Source organism: Procambarus clarkii, chromosome 4, assembly GCF_040958095.1.
Source record: "Procambarus clarkii isolate CNS0578487 chromosome 4, FALCON_Pclarkii_2.0, whole genome shotgun sequence".
In the NCBI taxonomy this organism is placed as follows: Eukaryota; Metazoa; Arthropoda; class Malacostraca; order Decapoda; family Cambaridae; genus Procambarus; species Procambarus clarkii.
Window position 1 is genome coordinate 15,058,056 of NC_091153.1, and position 24,241 is coordinate 15,082,296.

Below are 24,241 nucleotides of genomic sequence, written 5' to 3' on the forward strand. Positions count from 1 at the left end.
TGTCACGAGTTCCCTTAATCGTTACCTCTACCTAAATAAGCCACTGTGAGATTTTTAAATATATATGATATCCTGAACAAGAATTTGATAATATTTTACCTCAATCTGTACACCTGATTAATTGACCAGAGAAGGGGTACATACCAGTCTGCTTCCCGCTCACACAACTAGATGAGTAAGGACGATGTATGATGACGATGGTTATCCGTCGTTGTCTCCCACTAGGTGATTCACTAAGTGCTGGTAGATTAATGATGTCGGTTCTTCTCTGTCTACACAAAGCTCTGGAGTCAGTCACTGTATCGTTGTGTGACAGTTCACTAATATACTGTACCACTGATCACAGTCACCACTTAACAAACACAATCAGGCAGTTCCATGGCGGGTCGTCCCATCTGGCTGTAAGGTCAGGTTGCTCCACGCGATCCTCCACACTGTATATGCACCGTCATGCCACTATCTCCACTTTGATATCTTCGCACTATCGCTAGCGATATGACTATTCTATGTAGCACCCTGCTAGCTACACACTGCGAGCGGCCAAATACTATGATCTAGCCTCTATACTGCTTTAATGTCCCGAGAAATTGACGAATTTCCACGGACCTCACTAAACGTGTGTCCCCTACCGGCTGTGTGTGTGTGTGTGTGTGTGTGTGTGTGTGTGTGTGTGTGTGTGTGTGTGTGTGTGTGTGTGTGTGTGTGTGTGTGTGTGTGTGTGTGTGTGCGTCAGTGTGTGTGTGTGTGTGTGTGTGTACGTGTATTCACCTAGTTGTGCTTGTGGGGATTGAGCTCTACTCTTTCGGTCCTCTTCTCAACTGTCAATCAACTGTTTCTACTACTACTACTACTTCTACTTCTATTTCTTTCTCCCACACCACACACACACACATCCCAGAAAGCAGCCCGTGACAGCTGACTAACTCCCAGGTACCTATTTATTGCTAGGTAACAGGGGCAAAGGGTGAAAGAAACTCTGCCCATTGTTTCTCGCCGGCGCTCGGGATAGAACCCGGGACCACAGGATCACGTGCCCAGCGTATTGTCCGCTCGGCCCCCGGCTCCGCTCCCCTGTGTGTGTGTGTACTCACCTAATTGTGCTTGCGGGGGTTGAGCTCTGGCTCTTTGGTCCCGCCTCTCAACCGTCAATCAACTGGTGTACAGATTCCTGAGCCTATTGGGCTCTATCATATCTACATTTGAAACTGTGTATGGAGTCAGCCTCCACCACATCACTTCCTATTGCATTCCATTTACTAACTACTCTGACACTGAAAAAGTTCTTTCTAACGTCTCTGTGGCTCATTTGGGTACTCAGCTTCCACCTGTGTCCCCTTGTTCGCGTCCCACCAGTGTTGAATAGTTCATCCTTGTTTACCCGGTCGATTCCCCTGAGGATTTTGTAGGTTGTGATCATGTCCCCCCTTACTCTTCTGTCTTCCAGTGTCGTAAGGTGCATTTCCCGCAGCCTTTCCTCATAACTCATGCCTCTTAGTTCTGGGACTAGTCTAGTAGCATACCTTTGGACTTTTTCCAGCTTCGTCTTGTGCTTGACAAGGTACGGGCTCCATGCTGGGGCCGCATACTCCAGGATAGAGTATGTGTGTGTGTGTACTCACCTACTTTTTTACTACTTTTTGTGTGTGTGTGTGTGTGTACTCACCTAGTTGTACTCACCTAGTTGTGTTTGTGGGGGTTGAGCTCTGGCTCTTTGGTCCCGCCTCTCAACCGTCAATCAACAGGTGTACAGATTCCTGAGCCTATCGGGCTCTATCATATCTACACTTGAAACTGTGTATGGAGTCAACCTCCACCACATCACTGCCTAATGCATTCCATTTGTCAACCACTCTGACACTAAAAAAGTTCTTTCTAATATCTCTGTGGCTCATTTTGGCACTCAGTTTCCACCTGTGTCCCCTTGTGTTAAATAGACTGTCTTTATCTACCCTATCAATTCCCTTCAGAATCTTGAATGTGGTGATCATGTCCCCCCTAACTCTTCTGTCTTCCAGCGAAGTGAGGTTTAATTCCCGTAGTCTCTCCTCGTAGCTCATACCTCTTAGCTCGGGTACTAGTCTGGTGGCAAACCTTTGAACCTTTTCCAGTTTAGTCTTATCCTTGACTAGATATGGACTCCATGCTGGGGCTGTATACTCCAGGATTGGAATGACATATGTGGTATACAAAGTTCTGAATGATTCTTTACACAAGTTTCTGAATGCCGTTCGTATGTTGGCCAGCCTGGCATATGCCGCTGATGTTATCCTCTTGATATGTGCTGCAGGAGACAGGTCTGGCGTGATATCAACCCCCAAGTCTTCTTCCTTCTCTGACTCCTGAAGAATTTCCTCTCCCAGATGATACCTTGTATCTGACCTCCTGCTCCCTACACCTATCTTCATTACATTACATTTGGTTGGGTTAAACTCTATAAACCATTTGTTCGACCATTCCTTCAGCTTGTCTAAGTCTTCTTGAAGCCTCAAACAGTCCTCTTCTGTTTTAATCCTTCTCATAATTTTAGCATCGTCCGCAAACATTGAGAGAAATTAATCGATACCCTCCGGGAGATCATTTACATATATCAGAAACAAGATAGGACCGAGTACAGAGCCCTGTGGGACTCCACTGGTGACTTCACGCCAATCGAAGGTCTCACCCCTCACCGTAACTCTCTGCTTCCTATTGCTTAGATACTCCCTTATCCACTGGAGCACCTTACCAGCTACACCTGCCTGTCTCTCCAGCTTATGTACCAGCCTCTTATGCGGTACTGTGTCAAAGGCTTTCCGACAATCCAAGAAAATGCAGTCCGCCCAGCCCTCTCTTTCTTGCTTAATCTTTGTCACCTGATCGTAGAATTCTATCAAGCCTGTAAGGCAAGATTTACCCTCCCTGAACCCATGTTGGCGATTTGTCATGAAGTCCCTTCTCTCCAGATGTGTTACACGGTTTTTTCTCACGATCTTCTCCATCACCTTGCATGGTATACAAGTCAAGGACTCTTGCCTGTAGTTCCGTGCCTCTAGCCTGTCGCCCTTTTTGTATATTGGGACCACATTCGCCGTCTTCCATATTTCTGGTAGGTCTCCCGTCTCCAGTGACTTACTATACACTATGGAGAGTGGCAAGCAAAGTGCCTCTGCACACTCTTTCAGTATCCATGGTGAGATCCCATCTGGACCAACAGCCTTTCTAACATCCAGATCCAGCAGGTGTCTCTTGACCTCCTCTCTCGTAATTTCGAACTCTTCCAAGGCCACCTGGTTTACCTCCCTTTCTCCTAGCACAGTGACCTCACCTTGTTCTTTTGTGAAGACCTCCTGGATCCTCTTGTTGAGTTCTTCACACACCTCTCTGTTATTCTCTGTGTACCTGTCATCGCCTGTTCATAGTTTCAATACCTGTTCTTTCACTGTTGTTTTCCTTCTGATGTGACTGTGGAGTAGCTTTGGTTCGGTCTTGGCTTTGTTTGCTATATCATTTTCAAAACTTTTCTCTGCTTCTCTTCTCACCCTGGCGTACTCATTCGTGGCTCTCTGGTATCTCTCTCTGCTTTCTGGTGTTCTGTTATTCCGGAAGTTCCTCCACGCCCTTTTGTTTAGTTTCTTCGCTTCCATACATGCCATATTATACCATGGATTCTTCTGTTGCTTCTCGGATTTTTCCCTTTGGGCCGGGATGAACCTGTTTACTGCCTCCTGACACTTTTGGGTAACATAGTCCATCATACCCTGTACAGACTTATCTCTGAGGCCTGTGTCCCAAGGTATTTCACTTAGGAAACTTCTCATGTGTTCATAATTTCCCTTTCGGTATGCCAGCCTTTTGATTCCTAGTTCTTTTTTGGAGGAGATAAGTCCTAGCTCTACCAGGTACTCAAAGTTCAATACACTGTGGTCACTCATTCCCAAGGGCGCTTCCATCTTAACTTCTCTTATATCCCACTCATTTAGAGTAAATATCAAATCAAGCATTGCTGGTTCATCTTCTCCTCTCATTCTTGTTGGTTCTTTGATGTGCTGGCTTAGAAAGTTTCTTGTTGCCACGTCCAGCAGCTTAGCTCTCCATGTTTCTGGTCCTCCATGCGGGTCTCTGTTCTTCCAATCTATCTTCCCATGGTTGAAGTCTCCTATCATTAGTAGTCCAGATCCATTCCTGCTAGCAACAGAAGCTGCTCTTTCTATTATGTTAATGGTGGCCATGTTGTTTCTATCATATTCCTGTCTAGGTCTTCTGTCATTTGGTGGTGGATTATATATGACTACGACTATAATGTGTGTGTGTGTGTGTGTGTGTGTGTGTGTGTGTGTGTGTGTGTGTAGTCACCTATTTGTACTCACCTATGAAATGGTGGGAAAAGCATCACAACTGGTGTGTACAGGACACCTTAATCCACTCGACCATCATGACCGGACATAAGGAGATGATAGCCGAAGCTATTTGAACTACCCCCCCCCCCCCTTCCTTTGCCGGCACTCGGATGGTAATCTTGGGGCATAGTATTTTATCAAATCACCTCATTCTTTGGGACACACGTGAGGAACACAAATGCGAACAAGTCTGAATGGTCCCCAGAACTATATGCAACTGAAAACTCACACCCCAGAAGTAACTCGAACCCATACTGCCAGGAGCAACGCAACTGGTGTGTACAGGACACCTTTATCTACTCGACCATCACGACCGGACATAAGGAGGTGTTAGCCGAAGCTATTTGAACCAGGAGGCAGCGTCTGGGAGAGTGGTGTGGCTCACTAAGGGGAGGCAGCGTCTGGGAGAGTGGTGTGGCTCACTAAGGGAAGGCAGCGTCTGGAAGAGTGGTGTGGCTCACTAAGGGAAGGCAGCGTCTGGGAGAGTGGTGTGGCTCACTAAGGGGAGGCAGCGTCTGGGAGAGTGGTGTGGCTCACTAAGGGAAGGCAGCGTCTGGGAGAGTGGTGTGGCTCACTAAGGGGAGGCAGCGTCTGGGAGAGTGGTGTGGCTCACTAAGGGGAGGCAGCGTCTGGGAGAGTGGTGTGGTTCACTAAGGGGAGGCAGCGTCTGGGAGAGTGGTGTGGCTCACTAAGGGGAGGCAGCGTCTGGGAGAGTGGTGTGGCTCACTAAGGGGAAGCAGCGTCTGGGAGAGTGGTGTGGCTCACTAAGGGAAGGCAGCGTCTGGGAGAGTGGTGTGGCTCACTAAGGGGAGGCAGCGTCTGGGAGAGTGGTGTGGCTCACTAAGGGGAGGCAGCGTCTGGGAGAGTGGTGTGGTTCACTAAGGGAAGGCAGCGTCTGGAAGAGTGGTGTGGCTCACTAAGGGAAGGCAGCGTCTGGGAGAGTGGTGTGGCTCACTAAGGGGAGGCAGCGTCTGGGAGAGTGGTGTGGCTCACTAAGGGGAGGCAGCGTCTGGGAGAGTGGTGTGGTTCACTAAGGGAAGGCAGCGTCTGGGAGAGTGGTGTGGCTCACTGATTTGCATCTTCCATGTAAAGAGAGACGCAAGAAGTTATGTTTTGCCCACATCGCTGGTGTCCAGAGTGCCACCAGGTTCGATACCCAGCGGTCCCGAGCCGAGGGACATTAACATTGCTGCTCCTTTACTCTGTAACACTAAGTTTTAACTATCCATTTACCCTCCTCATTACTTGTTATTTTGGAGTCAGCTTGCTACCGCTCATTTCTCATTTTTTTACAATTATTTCATTTGGATTTTCAACATTTCTTCAAGTATTTGGTGCTGGTAGGGAACGCCTACTTTACTTAGACTCCGGGCTGCAGTCTCCCGCTGCTACCTAAGCTAACATTGGTCACCAGGTGTACACGTTTAGACTCTGCGGTTATTGGGAAGTAATGTTTCATTCAACGTTATCGTGTGTTATTGTCAGCTCATTAAAAAAAAATATTAAGTTTTGAAGTGACACTGTGGTCTGGTCGCCAGTCTCTTTAAGCCATGAAGCCAAAACTGAAAAAGTACAAAGGTTGGCAACAAGAGTAGAGCCAGAACTAAGTGGATCAAATTTGGAGAAGAGGGTAATGGGACTAAATCTCACAGCCCTTGGAGATAGAAGGAACAGAGCGGATATGATCACAACATACACGATAGTGAGTAGACTAGATAAAGTGAAAGAAAGTAGAACAAGAGGAGACTATCTCCTTCATCATCACCATAACCACCACCACCGCCACTACCACAATTACCGCCACCACTGCCACTACCACCACCACAATCATCACCACAACCGCCACCACTGCAACCACCACCGCCACTACCCCAGCCACCACCACCTTCACCACCAACACCTTCACCACCACTACCTTCACCACCACCACTACAACCACCGCCACAACCATCACCACCACCACCACCGGTGGTTGGCATTTGGGCCACCCAAATTGCCCAATCGTTCAGCCTTTCTTGTGAGCATCAATACTTTCTCCTCTTTATTCCCCCTGTGTGTTTCCTTGTATTTCTGCTCATTGTCTCTTCTATTACTTTACATTCTTTTACATTCTTCCCACATCCTTTGTAAGTCTCTTTTCATCAATTACTCTTTGTTCTTTTCTTTCAATTATAATTATAAATCCCTCATCCCATCCTTTTTTCTCTCTCTCTTCCATCCGGTGCCGCATTCACCTCTCCCTCCCTCTCGTCTCCCTCCCTAACCTCTCCCTCCCTCACCTCTCCCTCCCTCATCTCTCCCTCCCTCACCTCTCCCTCACCACTCCTTCCTCCACCACCGGAAGGAATATCCCCCTTGCTGCCTCCTCTAATGATCCCGGACTCAAATAACAAGTCCAATTTGACGTGTATTGTCATGAGCCATAATGTTAGTGCCGGGCGGGAGGAGAGGATATGACCTCTCCGGCATCACTGCTCCTCAGGTCATGTTGACCTTAATGACACGCCTCGTGAAGGTCACCCGACACTCTGATCAATGTAGACACGACCCTTCTTCATCCACCTTATTGTGGCAACATGTTTTACCTTGTTGTGTCTGGCGGTGCTGTGTTGGACGGTGCTGTGTTGGACGGTGTTGTGTTGGACGGTGTTGTGTCGGACAGTGTTGTGTTGGACAGTGTTGTGTCGGACGGTGTTGTGTTGGACGGTGTTGTGTCGGACGGTGTTGTGTCGGACAGTGTTGTGTTGGACAGTGTTGTGTTGGACGGTGTTGTGTCGGATAGTGTTGTGTTGGACAGTGTTGTGTTGGACGGTGTGGGGTATGTTCCTAGCAGGCATTTATTTATTTATTTATTTAAATATTGATTTATTATATATTTTAATTTACTTTAATTTATTTTAATTATCTTATTATTACTTTAAAAAGTGGATTGTATATAAAGGTTTATACTGCTAGGTGTTTACTAGTACACATAGTTGGGGAGGAGCTATGTACATCGTCTATTAGTTAAATAATTGATAATTTTAATAAACTATAACATTAATGCATTTTAGTTCTATAATGGTATTTTGTAAAAATGGGATAGTATTGTAGAGGTGACCCACGTGTTACAACAATAGCACAGTAATTCACCTGGAACTGTCGTCGTAGGGAGAGGAAGGGCTGGTAGGGTAGGTGGAGCAAGTCTAGGCTCCTCAGGAAGGGTAGGACAGAGGGAATCAATGCCTCTTAGGGGTCCTATGGGCACATATCCTAAGTGCCAGTGGTGCCGGGCAGGCGTCGTCCGCGTTGGGTCACATGCAGTTCAAATCTGCCCCACTCGGCCTGCGCGGGCTGCCGCGCGGGTAGGCCGTGCGCCGTCGTCGTCCACCAATCAGGGCACAGCCCTGCCTATACTGTAAAATGTCTCCTTGGCGGGCACTTTGAATGTGGTTCCCTCTACACTCCTCCCGTCCCTATAGAACAATGGGTATGTTGGAGGGAAAACGTTTCACTATATACAACATGTCTTTTTTGTAAAAAAGTCTGGTTTCATGAATGGGTCCTATTACAATTATTACCCGTATTATCTTTGCACTGTACACGAACATTACGATTATTACCCGTATTATCTTTGCACTATACACGAACTGTTTCAACATTGCATACACTACACTATTCCCTTTCCTTTTTTCTTTTTTTTTTTCTTTTCAGCTTCACTCTTAGGAATTTACTCTGTCCTAACAATATTCCTCGCACCGAAGCGCTGCTCCTTGAATGTGAGTCCTTTGACAGAGCAACCCTCTTCCCACATCTCACCCCCAGGATCCCAAGGGAAAGCAATTGGATCTATGCCTTCCAAGAACTGACCAAATGCTAGTTCATTCTTTATTTTCTTCTGAGCCCTCCTTTCCACATTGTGTCTTAACGGGCCCCACTTCCTGTGAGAATTTTGCTTTGCTTCCTGATCCAGACCTGTTTGTTCAGTAGTGGCATGGTCCCGAATTGCCACTTTTGTCCTGCATTGGATTCCTGAAGGAGCCTCACTTGACGAGTTCTCACTTAGCATAACCAAACTCTGCTGGTTGTATGTGTCTGATGTGCTAATGTCCATGTCCCCCCTGTCAGTGTGAGCCGAGATGTCTTCCACACCTCTAGACAATATCTGGTCAGCATCTTGCTCCGATGCCCCTCCTTGGCCTGTTATGCACTGGGTCGGATTTAGACCGAATGAGCCGACCCGGCAGCGTTTAAAGACGAATTCTGGTCCTTAAATGAAACATGTGGCCTGTTGCCCGAGGTGTCCCCGTGCTGGCGGACTGCTTCCTCATCCCTTTCGGATTCCTCACAGTCCCGAGCAAAATGACCCTCTTTTCCACACCTGTAGCACTGAACAGGTCGCCTAGGGGATGGGTTACGGCGATGCTGTGGTGACATAAGAGCAACTGTAAGGTGCCTCAAACTCTCACACACCTGATCCAATTTCCCGCTGAGTTCTGAGACACCTGCTACCAAGACGTCCAGTTTCGCCTCCGTGTCCATGGAAGATGAAGGACCCGAGCCTGCACTCGACGGGTGGTGAGTACCGGTTCCACGGCCTGCGGGACTGGTAGCCGGCGAGGCACCTGGTGTCGAGCGCCGAGAAGCGTCCTTACTCCTGGGTGGTTGCTCATACCGGGAGTACCTGCCCACTGCATTCACTTTTACTGCTGGCCCCTGGGACCCGCGGCGGTGGGAGTCGTGCCTGCTTGAACTTGCGGAGCCGTGGATTGCTACGGCATTGTGCTGGAAGGTTTGGGCCCGGTCGATGGCCTCTTCCATTGACGAATTCCTTGCATTGGCAATGTATTCTGCCAGAGTCTTGTCCTGTAATCCCTGGCCGAATCTCATTACTGCGATTTGTTCCACTTCCCATCGTGGCACATGTTTGTAGGCCCGATGAGCCAAGTGGTGGGCCCTATCTGCCCAATCAGCAATATCTTCTTCTGGTTCCTGCTGGGCCTGGTTAAACTTCATCATAGCTACATCCAGAACTTCCCTATCGCCAAATCGCTTGATCATCTTATGCATCATGCGAATATAATCGATCGACGGTTCTCTGTCCAGTAAGCGATTGTAAAAATCACTTGCCTTACCCTTGAGGCACCATCCTAACTGTGTCAATGACGTAGGCCCGCTCCAGTCCTTTTCCGAGGCATAAGACGTGAAGCGGCGGTAGAAGGTGGCCCAATCTGACTTCCCGTCATAGTCCAACGCCCGAGGTGGTGTGCGGAAGGTCTCTTTCTGTTGGCGATAACCTGTCCGCCTGCTGCGGGATAGAGAGGCATCCGAATCGGAAGTCAGAGAGCTGTGTGACGATTGTCGAGCTGTCCGTCTCCTTGATCAAGCCGATCGATGGTGGGAGGGGCTCCCCTGCCGAGTACCTTGCTGGCCACTAGCCCTGGAGTAAGCTGGTGACTGAGGTCGACGTCCACGTTGGCTGCTGCTGGCGGCACCCCTAGAGGAGTGGCGGGTTCCCGTTTCGCTGGACGAGGACGATGAACGACTTCCTGCCCCCTGACCTAAGGGCCCGGGGCCCTGTTGGGACGGGTCCACCTCAAACGATATAGCAGCCATCAAATCGGGCGTGGCCCGAAGGCGGTTGATATCATAAATGTTGTCCCCCGTGATCACGTGGCGACGCCGAAACTTGATAATGCGAGCGGCCAAGGTATCTCCTACACCCGGTAGCAGCAGCAGCTCAGCAGCCGAAGCAGAGTTTATCTTGATTGGGGCCATTGTGCTAGTGTCGAAAGTTAAAGCTCCAATATCTCGTGCCACAAACAAAAAAAACAAAAAAACACAGACACCAATGGCCACACTTAAGGTTCCAATGTTCAGAGATAGAGATAAATGTTCCACCAGGAAAAATAAGCACTGCACAGTCAATAATGTAAATGATGGGGCCAGGTGGGTTTCAAGCAACATAAAACACTGCACACTTAATTGGTACCTAAATCACTTGAGGCTTAGACAAAAACTGGGCACTTACTGCACTTGCAAAACTGGAAAATCTGATGACAGGCACTTTGAGGAACTTTAACAAGCAATGTGCCTGATTTTCATAAGCACTGGGCTGAGGGTTCTCAAAAACACTTTTTTCAGGTGAACGTGTGGAACTGTGTGCAGGGCGGATCACCATCCACCTTAAATCTGGTATGAACACAAACTCACTGGCTCACTTAATGTATCTCTTCCCCTTGAGCCGTTACTTCTGTAGAAAGCCTAGAACAGGTTACGTCTAGTTAACAGTAGAAATGAGAAAATAACAGACCTGTAGCAAGCACCCTGCAGAACTGGGACCAGCGTCGCTGTAGTAAACACACTGGAGACGGATGCGCTCGGGAACGACAGCCTGAAATCCTCCGCGAGCGGATTCGTAAACAATACAGGTCGGGTATGCTCATGAACGGTGGCCCGTATGCCGTGTGAATGGCGGTACTAGTCTCCCCTTCTTCAAAGAACTTGGGGACCGCGGGAATCGGTGCTTGGGGGACAAGACAATAAAATGCAACAAATCCGGGGAAATAATCCGTATAAAACACTGATAACTGGAACTTATGGAGAATCTTGGGGGATTGCACGAGATGTGGAATAAAACATATGCACAAAAAAAACAGGGGTCGAAATATCTTGGGCACCGCTATTGAACAACAAACCGAAGAACATCTATAGTGCAACCAAAGCCAGTAATTCGAGACTGGAACCGTTGAACACTATCTAAGACGTCTTGACTGAAGTCGGCAGAACGATGATGCAGATATCTTGGCGAGGTCCTCTTGATCACCGCGTGGGAACGTTTACTCACTGCGCCAATGTAGAGGTGACCCACGTGTTACAACAATAGTACAGTAATTCACCTGGAACTGTCGTCGTAGGGAGAGGAAGGGCTGGTAGGGTAGGTGGAGCAAGTCTAGGCTCCTCAGGAAGGGTAGGACAGAGGGAATCAATGCCTCTTAGGGGTCCTATGGGCACATATCCTAAGTGCCAGTGGTGCCGGGCAGGCGTCGTCCGCGTTGGGTCACATGCAGTTCAAATCTGCCCCACTCGGCCTGCGCGGGCTGCCGCGCGGGTAGGCCGTGCGCCGTCGTCGTCCACCAATCAGGGCACAGCCCTGCCTATACTGTAAAATGTCTCCTTGGCGGGCACTTTGAATGTGGTTCCCTCTACAGTATAAAAGCTACAAAGTGTTAATATAAGGTAATGGGAGGCCTCAGCAGGATTATGTTATTATGGTCTAGTTAGGCCGTATGAGAGGTGCTCCTACAACATTAGAGTTTGGTTGTCACCTGTGGTCCAGGTAGTGGGCCTGTTAATGGCGGCTCTGTTGTCTCTTTTAGAGCAAGAAAGTGTCTGTACAGATTATATAGGTGTAAGAGCAATCAGTAACTTCTCTCCCTTGAACCATACTTGCAGAGTAACTACAGAGTACTAAACTGTATCCACACATTCCTTGTATAACAAGGAACCTTTGTGTAATTTGTGAAACCTGGCTTTCCCTTTTGGTTGTTTTTTCTTTCATCATAACCGGCAAAATCTGTACTAAATTTAATAGCCATTAATTTATAATTATATACACAATTAATTTTACCGGGTACAATACTTTCGCAGGGTTAGCGAGATCTTCTGTTGTTCGGATACTTAGTGGTTTCTTTGTCGAAGCTCGTGGGAATGAAATTTGTCTGTGACAATGTGAGAGGGAGTTGTTGGGGAGCCCCAGGAGTCCCTCAGGGTGAAAAGCACTGGCCCCGCTCCACACAGAGAACACCAGGTAGCAAAACCAAAACTCGGCCCCCAAATAAAACGCAAAACGTCATCCAGTGTCCCCCTGCAGAGCAGAAACCAGCCGTCCACCACGACCGAGGGCACACCAGAAGCCCACCAACCCCGGCACCTCTCGGCCAAGCCGGCCCCCGAACGCCGTCATCCCGCAGGGAGAACCAGCCTGTACACGTCAAACAAAAATCTATCAACAATCCCGTGACCCAAAGCGATATGTGCGCCAGGCGTCGTACAATCGGACCATTGAAAAGGGATGCCAAACGGCAGTAGCAAAGCCAAAACGCGAAAACAAAACATGATCAGGCGGCTCCCAGGCGGAGGAGGTGTCCAGACGTCCGCTCGGCTTCAAGGTTGAACCAGGAGTCCGTTGATTTAGGGGCGACGACGATCAAGGGACCAGTTGCGACCCGGCTTACCCGTGAAGGGTTAATCGTGAAGCCTGGAAAGGTAAAACGCAAAGCCTAATCGCGAATCAAGTGACGCCAATCACTGGAAACAAATATGCCTCGCGGCAAAGAAACGCAAACGGGTAGATGATTGGGGAGCCCCAGGAGTCCCCCTGGGTCACAAGCATCGACCCCGCCCCATACAGAGAACACTGGAAAGCAAAACCAAAACTCTGTCCCCAGCTAAAACGCAAAATTCATCCAGTGCCCTCCTGCAGAACAGAAGCCGGCCGCCCACCACGGCTGAGGGCACTGAGCAAGAGCCCACCAAGACCCACCAATTCCCGGGACCTCTCAGCCAAGTCGGCGCCGGACACCGTCACTCCGCCAGGAGAACCAGCCAGAACACGCTGAAAAAAAATCTATCAACAATCCCGTGACCCAAGGTGATTTGTGCGCCAGGCGTCATACAACCGGACCGTGGAATAGAGATGCCACAGGGCAGTAGCAAAGCCAGACCGCGAAAACAGAACGTGATTCGGCGGCCCCCAGGCGGAGCCGGTGTCCAGACGTCAGCTCGTCGTCAAGGTTGAACCAGGAATCACCATTAGAGAGGGAGCTGCTCTCTGTGTTGTCTTGTTTACAATCTACTCTTCTCCCTGCCGCTTACGGAGTCCCGAAACAACCCGTTCTCGCACTTGCTTATAGTCAATATTGGCCTGTTTAATAAGTGCATATGTGACATACAAATTGATTGTGAATATTTTAGCTTACCTTGAAAAACTTCATAGAAAACACCGACCTCACCTAACCTTCTTAGTATGTTTAGATAAGCATCTTATTACTTCTTATTTACAATTATTACTTAACCTATCAACGGTATAGGTTAAGTAATAATTGTAATTAAGAAGCAATAAGATGCTTATCTTAACATACTAAGAAGGTTAGGTGAGGTCGGTGTTTTCTAGGAAGCTTTTCAAGGTAAACTAAAATATTCACAATCAATTAGTATGTCACATATGCACTTATTAAATAAGCTAATATTGACAATAAGCAAGTGCGAGAACGGGTTGCCCGAAAATATACTGCTCGAATTTCTATGTTTATTGTCTTAGGGAGGTAGACTCTAGTTTTATTGACAATTATATTAGAGCCAGTCATAAAGAATACTTTGTTATAAATTATAATGTCTAGACTGGTAGTTTAAAGGAATACTTGTGGTATTAAATGTTTGTTGTGACGTGATGCCACAGATAACCCATTTTCTGTAAAAGTTTTATGACTAACTAGTTTATCCAGGTTTACTGGTTATATTGGGTTTTAGTAATTAAGTATTTAATGTATTATGTGTCGGATTTCCGACAGACGGTGCTGAGTCGGACGGTCCTGTACCGGGTGATGTGTCGGACGGTCCTGTACCGGGTGGTGATGCGTCGGACGGTGATGTGTCGGACGGTCCTGTACCGGGTGATGTGTCAGACGGTCCTGTACCGGGTGGTGATGTGTCAGACGGTCCTGTACCTGGTGGTGATGTGTCGGGCGGTGATTTGTCGGACAGTGCTGTGTAGGCAGTTGATGTGTCGGACAGTCCTGTACCGGGTGGTGATGTGACGGGCGGTGATTTGTCGGACAGTGCTGTGTAGGCAGTTGATGTGTCGGACGGTGCTGTACCAGGTGGTGATGTGTCGGGCGGTGATTTGTCGGACGGTGCTGTGTAGGCAGTTGATGTGTCGGACAGTCCTGTACCGGGCGGTGAAGTGTCGGAGGGTGCTGTGTCGGACGGTGCTGTGTAGGCCGGTGATGTGTCGGACGGTGATGTGTCGGACTGTGATCTGGTGGAGTGAACGTGCGTACCAACCCTGGCTAACATCAACATTGACTTCAGTGGTGAGACAAAACAAAAGGTGTTGCCCATCCAGGTAACACTGCCTCTCACAAGGAATCATCCAAGTCTCGTAAGAACTGAGAATTGGATCACCATTACAATTTTTTCCCTACTGCCTCGGAGACACTTGGGTCCTGGGGTAAGAGTGCCAACAGTTTCTTAAAGATCTGGGGTCTAAATTAGTCGAAAAAACAAGAGACCGCAGAGCCGCCAGCTTCCTTGTCCAGCGCCTCGTTGATACGGGGAGGAAGCACAAACTGCAGTCATGATTTCTGCCAGCCATCTGAGGAGTTGGAGGAACTCGATTGTCTGTAACAAACAATGTGACACTTTGAATGAAACTCATTGTGTATAATAATATTTGAAATAAAATAAAACAATTACAAAACAATTAGCCCTCACGGTCAAGGACAATCACCGGTGGTTGTCCTTGACCGTGAGGACTACCTCCAGAAAGCAGATGTCTTGCTCTCTGATTCCCGCACATATGCCCCTCTGACATCTGACCCTTTGAATCGCCTTAAAACTTTCTTTAACTGCAAACTAAGTCAGCTCTCTAGTCTTTGTCCTCCTGATTTTGATCTCATTAAACGTTTCCGTGTCGTCTGCCCTTCTCTTCCTTATTTCTACGGTCTGCCTAAGACTCATAAACCTGGTGTTCCTCGTCGTCCTATCATTTCTTCACGGGGCTCTGTCGGCTATCCTCTTGCCTCCTGGTTCGCTAAAGCTCTGACGCCTTACCTTGGCACTTTTTCTCCTGTCCACCTTCGTCACTCTCAGGACTTCATAGAAAGACTGCGCCTGCAGCCCTTCTGTAAGATGCTTAGTTTTGATGTCGACTCTCTGTTCACTAATGTTCGGCTCGATGACGTTCTCAATTTCCTTAGACAGAAGGCGTCTGAGGGCCTTCTTCCTCTCCCGCTTCCCACTGACGTTTTCCTCGAACTCATTACTCTGTTTTGACTCTAACTCTTTCTCTTTCAACGGTAAATATTACACTCAAACTTTCGGTGTTGCTATGGGCTCCGCTGCTCTTTTCTCTGTTCTTGCCAATTTCTACATGGAATACTTCGAAACTGTTCTTCTTCCTTCTATTGATACTCGTCCCTCTCTTTGGCTTTGCTATGTTGATGACATTTTAGTTTTATGGCCTCATGACCTTGGTCTTTTCCAGCCATTCCTCTCCTCTCTTAACAATTTGGCTCCTTCTATCCATTTCAAAGTTGAATGGGAATCTAATTCCCTCCTTCCGTTTCTTGACGTTCACATTCATAGCTGTGTGTCCGGGTTCTCTTTCTCTGTCTACCACAAACCCATGCATAGTGGCACGTACATTCACTTCTTTTCCTACCATCCTCCTTCTGTTAAGGAAAGTGTCCTCGTCTCTCTCTTCCTCCGCGCTCTACGCATCAGCGACCCTCAGTTTCTTGATTCTGAAATTGCCTTTATCTACAAATCATTCTCTCGCCATGGTTACCTTTTGCATTTTATCAACTATGCCTATTCTCAAGCTAAACTAAATTTCTTTCATCCTAAACCTGCTTCAAACACTAATAGCACTCTGCTCTGCCTTCCCTTCATATCTGAACTCAAAACTTTTATTAATACCTTTCGTCCTCTTGACATAAATCTCGCATTTCGACAAACTAACACACATCGCAGCAATATAGTTCGCACTGCTCCTCCTGCTTCTAATGCTGCTGGTGTCTTCTCTATTTCCTGTTCGTCTTGTCCTCTCCAATACTTTGAAGAAACTGGCCGTGAACTTAGTGACAGACTTAAATAACACAAAAAAAGTGTTAAGTCTGCAGACACTAACAATGCTCTCTTCTGTCATGTTAGGGATTCTAAACATCCTATTGATTGGTCTTCCTCCAAAATAGTTTTTCGTGCCTCTACTCTACACAGACGCCGTCTTGTTGAATCGGCTTTAATACACAAAGCACCCAACATGAACATGTGTCCTGGCATTGTTGCTGTTGACGCTTCCCATTCACATTATATAATCAAATGCTCTAAACTTTCTAACAAGCGTGACCTAACATAATATTGCCCCTCCATTTATCTTTCTATCTCTTTCCTTCTTTCTTTTTTCTTTCCCTTGTTTTCTCTTACGATACCTTGCTTATTCCTATTACTATCCCCTTCTTATTGGGTGGTTATAAATAGGAGCTGCCTCGTATGGGCCAATGGGTTTCTGTTCTAGGTTCAATAGGCCTTCTGCAGTTACCTTTGTTCCTATCTTCTTATTCCTATTACTATCCCTTTTATTACACTTTACCTTACTTACCTTTTGCCTTGTTTTTTCTTCCTCTAAGATTTTCTTTTCCTCACCTCTTTCTTGCCTATTTATTGCCTCGCCTCCATCCCTTATCACTACCGCTCCTGTGCCAGGTAAGTTACGGGCTCACCATGGCCCGTGCTACTTGGAACTTGTTCCGAGTACCTGAATCTATAACAACATCCCTTATCACGAACGAATCCTTATTTTTTTTCCATTATCACAATCGACATGAAAATGGTCCAGGACCATTCTATATATATATATATATATGTCGTACCTAGTAGCCAGAACGTACTTCTCAGCCTACTATGCAAGGCCCAATTTGCCTAATAAGCCAAGTTTTCATGAATTAATTGTTTTTCGACTACCTAACCTACCTAACCTAACCTAACTTTTTCGGTTACCTAACCTAACTTATAAAGATAGGTTAGGTAGGGTTGGTTAGGTTCGGTCATATATCTACGTTAATTTTAACTCCAATAAAAAAAATTGACCTCATACATAATGAAATGGGTAGCTTTATCATTTCATAAGAAAAAAATTAGATAAAATATATTAATTCAGGAAAAACTTGGCTTATTAGGCAAATCGGGCCTTGCATAGTAGGCTGAGAAGTGCATTCTGGCTACTAGGTACGACATATATATATATACATATATATATTGTTAAGGTTCCTCTACTTCTCTATTCTTACTCTGGGGTGAGCAATAGTTATGCTCAAGGTCACTCACCGTAGCCCTGCGGGTCTTCACTCGATCCTCACGGCGCCACTGCACGCCAGGAGAGTCTCCCAGTCAATCTCAACGGCCTCTGATTGAGAAGGAGTGGGAACACGACTCGTTCACTTGACTGTCATGTGCCCTCCCCAACAATCGGGCTGTACGGTTAACCACAAGGTCGCCAACTGGTGTTTTAGGTGGCCAGTAACACCTCAGTGGACTGGTGGAATTAGTGGTAGCCTTGGCAAGGTCACACTCAAAGATCAGAAGTTCAGGCAGGTATGTACTCTTATCACTCTATGCTTTCAGTATAATATAGCCACAAGATCAATGGATGGAATGATATAAACACAATGGTAATTTTGTATTTTACTTAAAATGCATGAAAGATGTCACAAGGCCAAACAATAATAATTAAATCAACTGATCCTGGCTACGGCCGGTAGTTCCCACGAATAGTATGCACTCACTAAGTGGCAACACCTCCCCTCCTCGTCAAGTGTCAAGAACAGCTGATCGCCTGGCCCCCGCGCGAAAGCTTATTGCTTGTTTTCTAGATTCACGCGCGCTGTTTCTTTAAGTTCTCCAATATTACTAGAAACTCGCACTCTCGATATTGGCACAATAGCACGTATCACTTAGTTACACTGTACTCAGGCTCAAACAGTCGTTTCTACAATCAATGCTACAATGACTCACTGTAATGGTTTTCACTGCCCTTCATTCAATGACATATTATGAAGTATTAAACACTGGAGTTTTCAGTACTTTCTCTCGTGGGCGATAACGCAATAATTCACTGTATTCACAAATGATTTATCACTGCATGAACATAGACATATGTTACATAGTTTGTACATTGTTACATATGTTCATATGTTACATATGAACATAGACATTATATATATATATATATATATATATATATATATATATATATATATATATATATATATATATATATATATATATATATATATATATATATATATATATTGGTGTATACTGGCAGCAAGTTTTCTTTTAAACATGTCTCATTGAATATGACTGCATATTCTGTATTTACTATCTTCTGATTTAAGGCTTCTATCCCTCTAACTATTTTCTTAGCATCAGGGCTTAGCTGAAATAGGAGTTCCCCAAAACTCATTTTCGTAATTTCAAGGTGAAGAAAAGAAGTGAATTACTGTAGAATGTATTACACTTATTTATACAATTTGCACAACGTTTCGAACCTCCATGGTTCATTCTCAAGTGAAAAGATTTTTCAGGACTGGTTGATTTTATACCCGCACTGGGTCAGGTGATAAGACAATAAAGGTGAAAACATGGGGGGATACATAAGGGATAAAAGGGGGGTGAAACATAAGAACATAGGAATAGAGGTAACTGCGGAAGGCCTATTGGCCCATACGAGGCAGCTCCTATCTACATACAAAGATTAATTAAGTGTAATTGGCCTGTTATGTTGAACAGTGTCTTCTGTGTTGGCATCGTTATGTTCTGGTCTTATCCTTACTCTCAAGGTGGGTAGAGTAAATAGTTCCGTGATTTGGGTGTTCATGGTAGGTTGTTCTATTCATATGTGAATTGCTTCGAGAATTTGTAATCTTCTTGTATCTTAGGTTTTGTCTATTATACAGGTATTTTTGTTCAACATTTCTCTTGTTAGGGTGATGTCATGGGCTTGTCTCATGTGATTCCTGGTGGCACCGGATTGAAGATGGCATGTCAAACGCCTCGTCAGCTTGGTCGACGTCATACCTATGTACCTTGATTGAAGGTTATATCCATCGTGGGGGCAAGTGTACATGTATACAACGCTTGACTGCTGTAGAGGGTTCTCCGTCGGCTTCGGGCTCTTTTTGATAAGGAGTTCGGAAGTCTTCTTGGTTTTGTAAAATATTATCAGGTTTGTGTTTTGGTTAGGAGTAATGCTTTTTACTCCTTTACAGATTATTTCTTTTATTATTCTTTCCTCTTTTATATGTTCACTGTGCATGGTTGATTTGTAATATAATTTTATTGGAAGTATTGTGGTTTCTGTTCTAGGTTAAGGATTATAACAACGGTCCAAGTGTCTTCTTATAGCAGCGTTTATTTCCGCGTTGCTATATCCATTGTTCACCATTACCTGAGTTACTCTTTCAAACTCTCTACTCACGTTGCTCCATTCAGAGCAGTGGGTAAGCGCTCGACGAATATAAGCATTGAGAGCACTGGCTTTGTATCTTTGGGGACACTCACTTCTACCGTTCAGGCATAATCCTATGTTGATGGGCTTAGTATATACGTTGGTGCATAAAGAGGTTCCTGTTTTTGTTATTAGTACATTCAAGAATGGGAGACTGTTATTTTCACTATTTTCATGTGTAAATCGGAGTACTGACTCTCTCTCTAGATGTTTTTTTAGATCAATTAGTAAGCCATGGGTTCTCCCCTAGGTGTCTTGTTTGCGAACTTCAACATGGGTACCATCGAACAGAAGGTCTTAGTGGACATGAACTTGAAACCGGCCATATTCTGCAAGTATGTTGACGACATTTTTACACAGGTACCTGATGTCAGACATCTGCAAGAGCTGAAGGAGGCATTTGAGCCGAATTCTGTGTTGCGTTTCACTTACGATATGGAGAAGGATGGGAAGCTGCCCTTTCTAGATGTAACAGTCATGGAAATGAGTGGAGGTTTCCACACTGCAGTCTATACTAGGAAAACAAACATAGGAATGTGCCTAAATGCCAACAGTGACTGCCCAGACAGGTACAAGAGGAATGTTGTTAACGCTTATGTCGACCGCGCTCTCAGCCACAGCTCAGGATGGAAGCAAGTCGATGAAGAACTCTGTAGGGTAAGGCAGGTCCTCGTCAACAACGGCTTCTCCAATGGTTTCGTTGAAGACATCATAAGAAGGAAGGTGAAATGCCACACAACCTCTGAAGAGACAAGTAACACAACACCTATACCCCCTATTAGACTATTTTACAGGAACTTCTTTTCCACAGCTCATAAAACAGAGGAAAGGGTCCTGAAAGATATTGTTAATAGGAACGTTATCCCTACAGACAGAAATCAGAAGATACAATCGACGATTTACTATAAAACCAAAAAAAAATATATATTCTGTGGGTTAAATACCCCGGAATTCCTACCTCTCTTATGACTTTGAAGTATGGTGCAGTGGATACAGTGTGTACCTGCCACTCTGTGGGCCAGGGTTCGAGTCTCCTGGTGGGTTGAGTGTTAAAAAGTTATATATATATATATATATATATATATATATATATATATATATATATATATATATATATATATATATATATATATATATATACATAAGTGTGGGTTTTTATCCATTATTATTATTATTGTTATTATTATTATTATTATTATTATTATTATTATTATTATTATTATTATTATTATTATTATTATTATTTTATTATTATTATTATTATTATTACTATTATTATTATTATTATTATTATTATTATTATTATTATTATTATTTTTTCTATTATTATTATTATTATCATTATTATTATTATTATTATTATTATTATTATTATCATCTGAGTGAAGGAATATGGTAAAATGTTTAGTATGAGCGGTAAAAACCCAGTTGTTAATGCGGACTCTATTCAGAATTCGAGCCCTCAAACACTGTGAGGAGAGCTTCACTTGCAGCTGCACCAGCTACACTTACCGCTGTACCAGCTACACTTGCAGCTGAATCAGCAACACTTGCAGCTGCACCAGCGACACTTGCTGCTGCACTAGCGACATTTGCAGCTGCACCAGCTACACTTGCAGCTGCACCAGCGACACTTGCTGCTGCACTAGCGACATTTGCAGCTGCACCAGCTACACTTGCAGCTGCACCAGCTACACTTACCGCTGTACCAGCTACACTTGCAGCTGCACCAGCAACACTTGCAGCTGCACCAGCGACACTTGCTGCTGCACTAGCGACATTTGCAGCTGCACCAGCTACACTTGCAGCTGCACCAGCTACACTTACTGCTGTACCAGCTACACCAGCAACACTTGCAACTGCACCAGCGACACTTGCAGCTGCACTAGCGACATTTGCAGCTGCACCAGCTACACTTGCAGCTGCACCAGCGACACTTGCAGCTGCACTAGCGACATTTGCAGCTGCACCAGCTACACTTGCAGCTGCACTAGCGACATTTGCAGCTGCACCAGCTACACTTGCAGCTGCACCAGCTACACTTGCAGCTGCACCAGCTACGCTTGCAGCCTGCACCATCTACACTTGCAGCTGCACCAGCGACACTTGCAGCTGCACCAGCTACGCTTGCAGCCTGCACCAGCTACACTTGCAGCTGCACCAGCGATACTTGCAGCTGCACCAGCTACAATTGCAGTTGCACCAGCGACAATTGCAGCTGCACCAGCGACAATTGCAGCTGCACCAGTTACACTTGCAGCTGCACCAGCTACACTTATAGCTGTATCAGCTACACTTACAGCTGTACCAGCTACACTTACAGCTGTACCAGCTACACTTACAGCTGTACCAGCTACACTTGAAGCTGCACCAGCTACACTTACAGCTGCACCAGCGACACTTGCAGCTGCACCAGCTACACTTGCAGCTGCACCAGCTACACTTACAGCTGTACCAGCTACACTTGCAGCTGCACCAGCTACACTTGAAGCTGCACCAGCTACACTTGCAGCTGCACCAGCGACACTTGCAGCTGCACCAGCTACACTTGCACCTGCAACAGCGACACTTGCAGCTGCACCAGCTATTCTTGCAGCTGCAACAGCTACACTTGCAGCTGCACCAGCAACACTTACAGCTGCTCCAGCTACACTTGCAACTGCACTTGCTACACTTACAGCTGCACAAGCTACATTTACAGCTGCACCAGTTATACTTACAGCTGCACCAGCGACACTTGCAGCTGCACTAGCGATACTTGCAGCTGCACCAGCTACACTTCCAGCTGCACCAGCGACACTTGCAACTGCACCAGCTACGCTTGCAGCTGCACCAGCTACACTTGCAGCTGCACCAGCGACACTTGCAGCTGCACCAGCGACATTTGCAGCTGCACCAGCAACAGTTGCAGCTGCACCAGCTACGCTTGCAGCTGCACCAGCTACACTTGCAGCTGCACCAGCGAAACTTGCAGCTGCACCAGCTACAGTTGCAGTTGCAACAGCGACATTTGCAGCTGCACCAGCTAAACTTGAAGCTGCACCAGCTACACTTGCAGCTGCGCCAGCTACACTTGCAGCTGCACCAGGTACGCTTGCAGCGGCATCAGCTACGCTTGCAGCCTGCACCAGCGACAACTGCAGCTGCACCAGCGACACTTGCAGCTGCACCAGCTACACTTGCAGCTGCACCAGCGACACTTGCAGCTGCACCAGCTACGCTTCCAGCTGCACCAGCTACACTTGAAGCTGCACCAGCGACACTTGCAGCTGCACCAGCTACAGTTGCAGCTGCAACAGCGACATTTGCAGCTGCACCAGCTACATTTGCAGCTGCACCAACTACACTTGCAGCTGCGCCAGCTATACTTGCAGCTGCACCAGCTACGCTTGCAGCTGCACCAGCTACGCTTGCAGCCTGCACCAGCAACAACTGCAGCTGCACCAGGGACACTTGCAGCTGCACCAGCTACACTTGCAGCTGCACCAGCGATACTTGCATCTGCACCAGCTACAATTGCAGCTGCACCAGCTACACTTGCAGCTGCACCAGCTACACTTGCAGCTGCACCAGCGACACTTGCAGCTGCATCAGTTACACTTGCAGCTGCTCCAGCTACACTTACAGCTGTATCAGCTACACTTACAGCTGTAGCAGCTACACTTGCAACTGTACCAGCTACACTTGCAGCTGCACCAGCTACACTTACAGCTGCACCAGCGACACTTGCAGCTGCACCAGCTACACTTGCAGCTGTACCAGCTACACTTGCAGCTGTACCAGCTACACTTGCAGCTGCACCAGCTACATTTGTAGCTGCACCAGCGACACTTGCAGCTGCACCAGCTACACTTGCAGCTGCACCAGCAACACTTGTAGCTGCACCAGCTACACTTGCAGCTGCAACAGCGACATTTGCAGCTGCACCAGCTACACTTGCAGCTGCAACAGCTACACCTGCAACTGCACCAGCAACACTTACAGCTACTCCAGCTACACTTGCAACTGCACCAGCTACACTTACACCTGCACAAGCTACAGCACTTACAGCTGTACCAGCTATTCTTACAGCTGCCCCAGCGACACTTGCAGCTGCACTAGCGATACTTGCAGCTGCACCAGCTACACTTGCAGCTGCACCAGCGACACTTCCAGCTGCACCAGCTACACTTGCAGCTGCACCTGGTACGCTTGCAGCTGCACCAGCTACGCTTGCAGCCTGCACCAACTACACTTGCAGCTGCACCAGCTACACTTGCAGCTGCGCCAGCTACACTTGCAGCTGCACCAGTTACACTTGCAGCTGCACCAGCGACACTTGCAGCTGCACCAGCGACACTTGCAGCCTGCACCAGCTACACTTGCAGCTGCACCAACGACACTTGCAGCTGCACCAGCGACATTTGCAGCTGCACCAGCGACTCTTGCAGCTGCACCAGCTACGCTTGCAGCTGCACCAGCTACACATGCAGCTGAACCAGCGACACTTGCAGCTACACCAGCAACAGTTGCAGCGGCAACAGCGACATTTGCAGCTGCACCAGCTACACTGGCAGCTGCACTAGCTACTCTTGCAACCTGCACCAACTACACTTGC

The 24,241-nt window shown here is 46.7% G+C and overlaps 1 protein-coding gene across 1 annotated transcript in view; it reads right to left on the minus strand.

The window, feature by feature from the left end:
• Window positions 1–21,087: 21,087 nt before the first annotated feature.
• LOC138370631 (pneumococcal serine-rich repeat protein-like) overlaps window positions 21,088–24,241 on the minus strand; it is a 68,829-nt gene continuing 65,675 nt past the window's right edge. Inside the window, exons 4-6 of the mRNA XM_069335227.1 lie at window positions 23,102–23,863; window positions 21,763–22,787; window positions 21,088–21,634 (exon numbers count right to left, since the gene is read on the minus strand). Coding sequence (XP_069191328.1) covers window positions 21,088–21,634; window positions 21,763–22,787; window positions 23,102–23,863 — 2,334 coding nt within the window. The remainder of the gene's footprint in view (window positions 21,635–21,762; window positions 22,788–23,101; window positions 23,864–24,241) is intronic.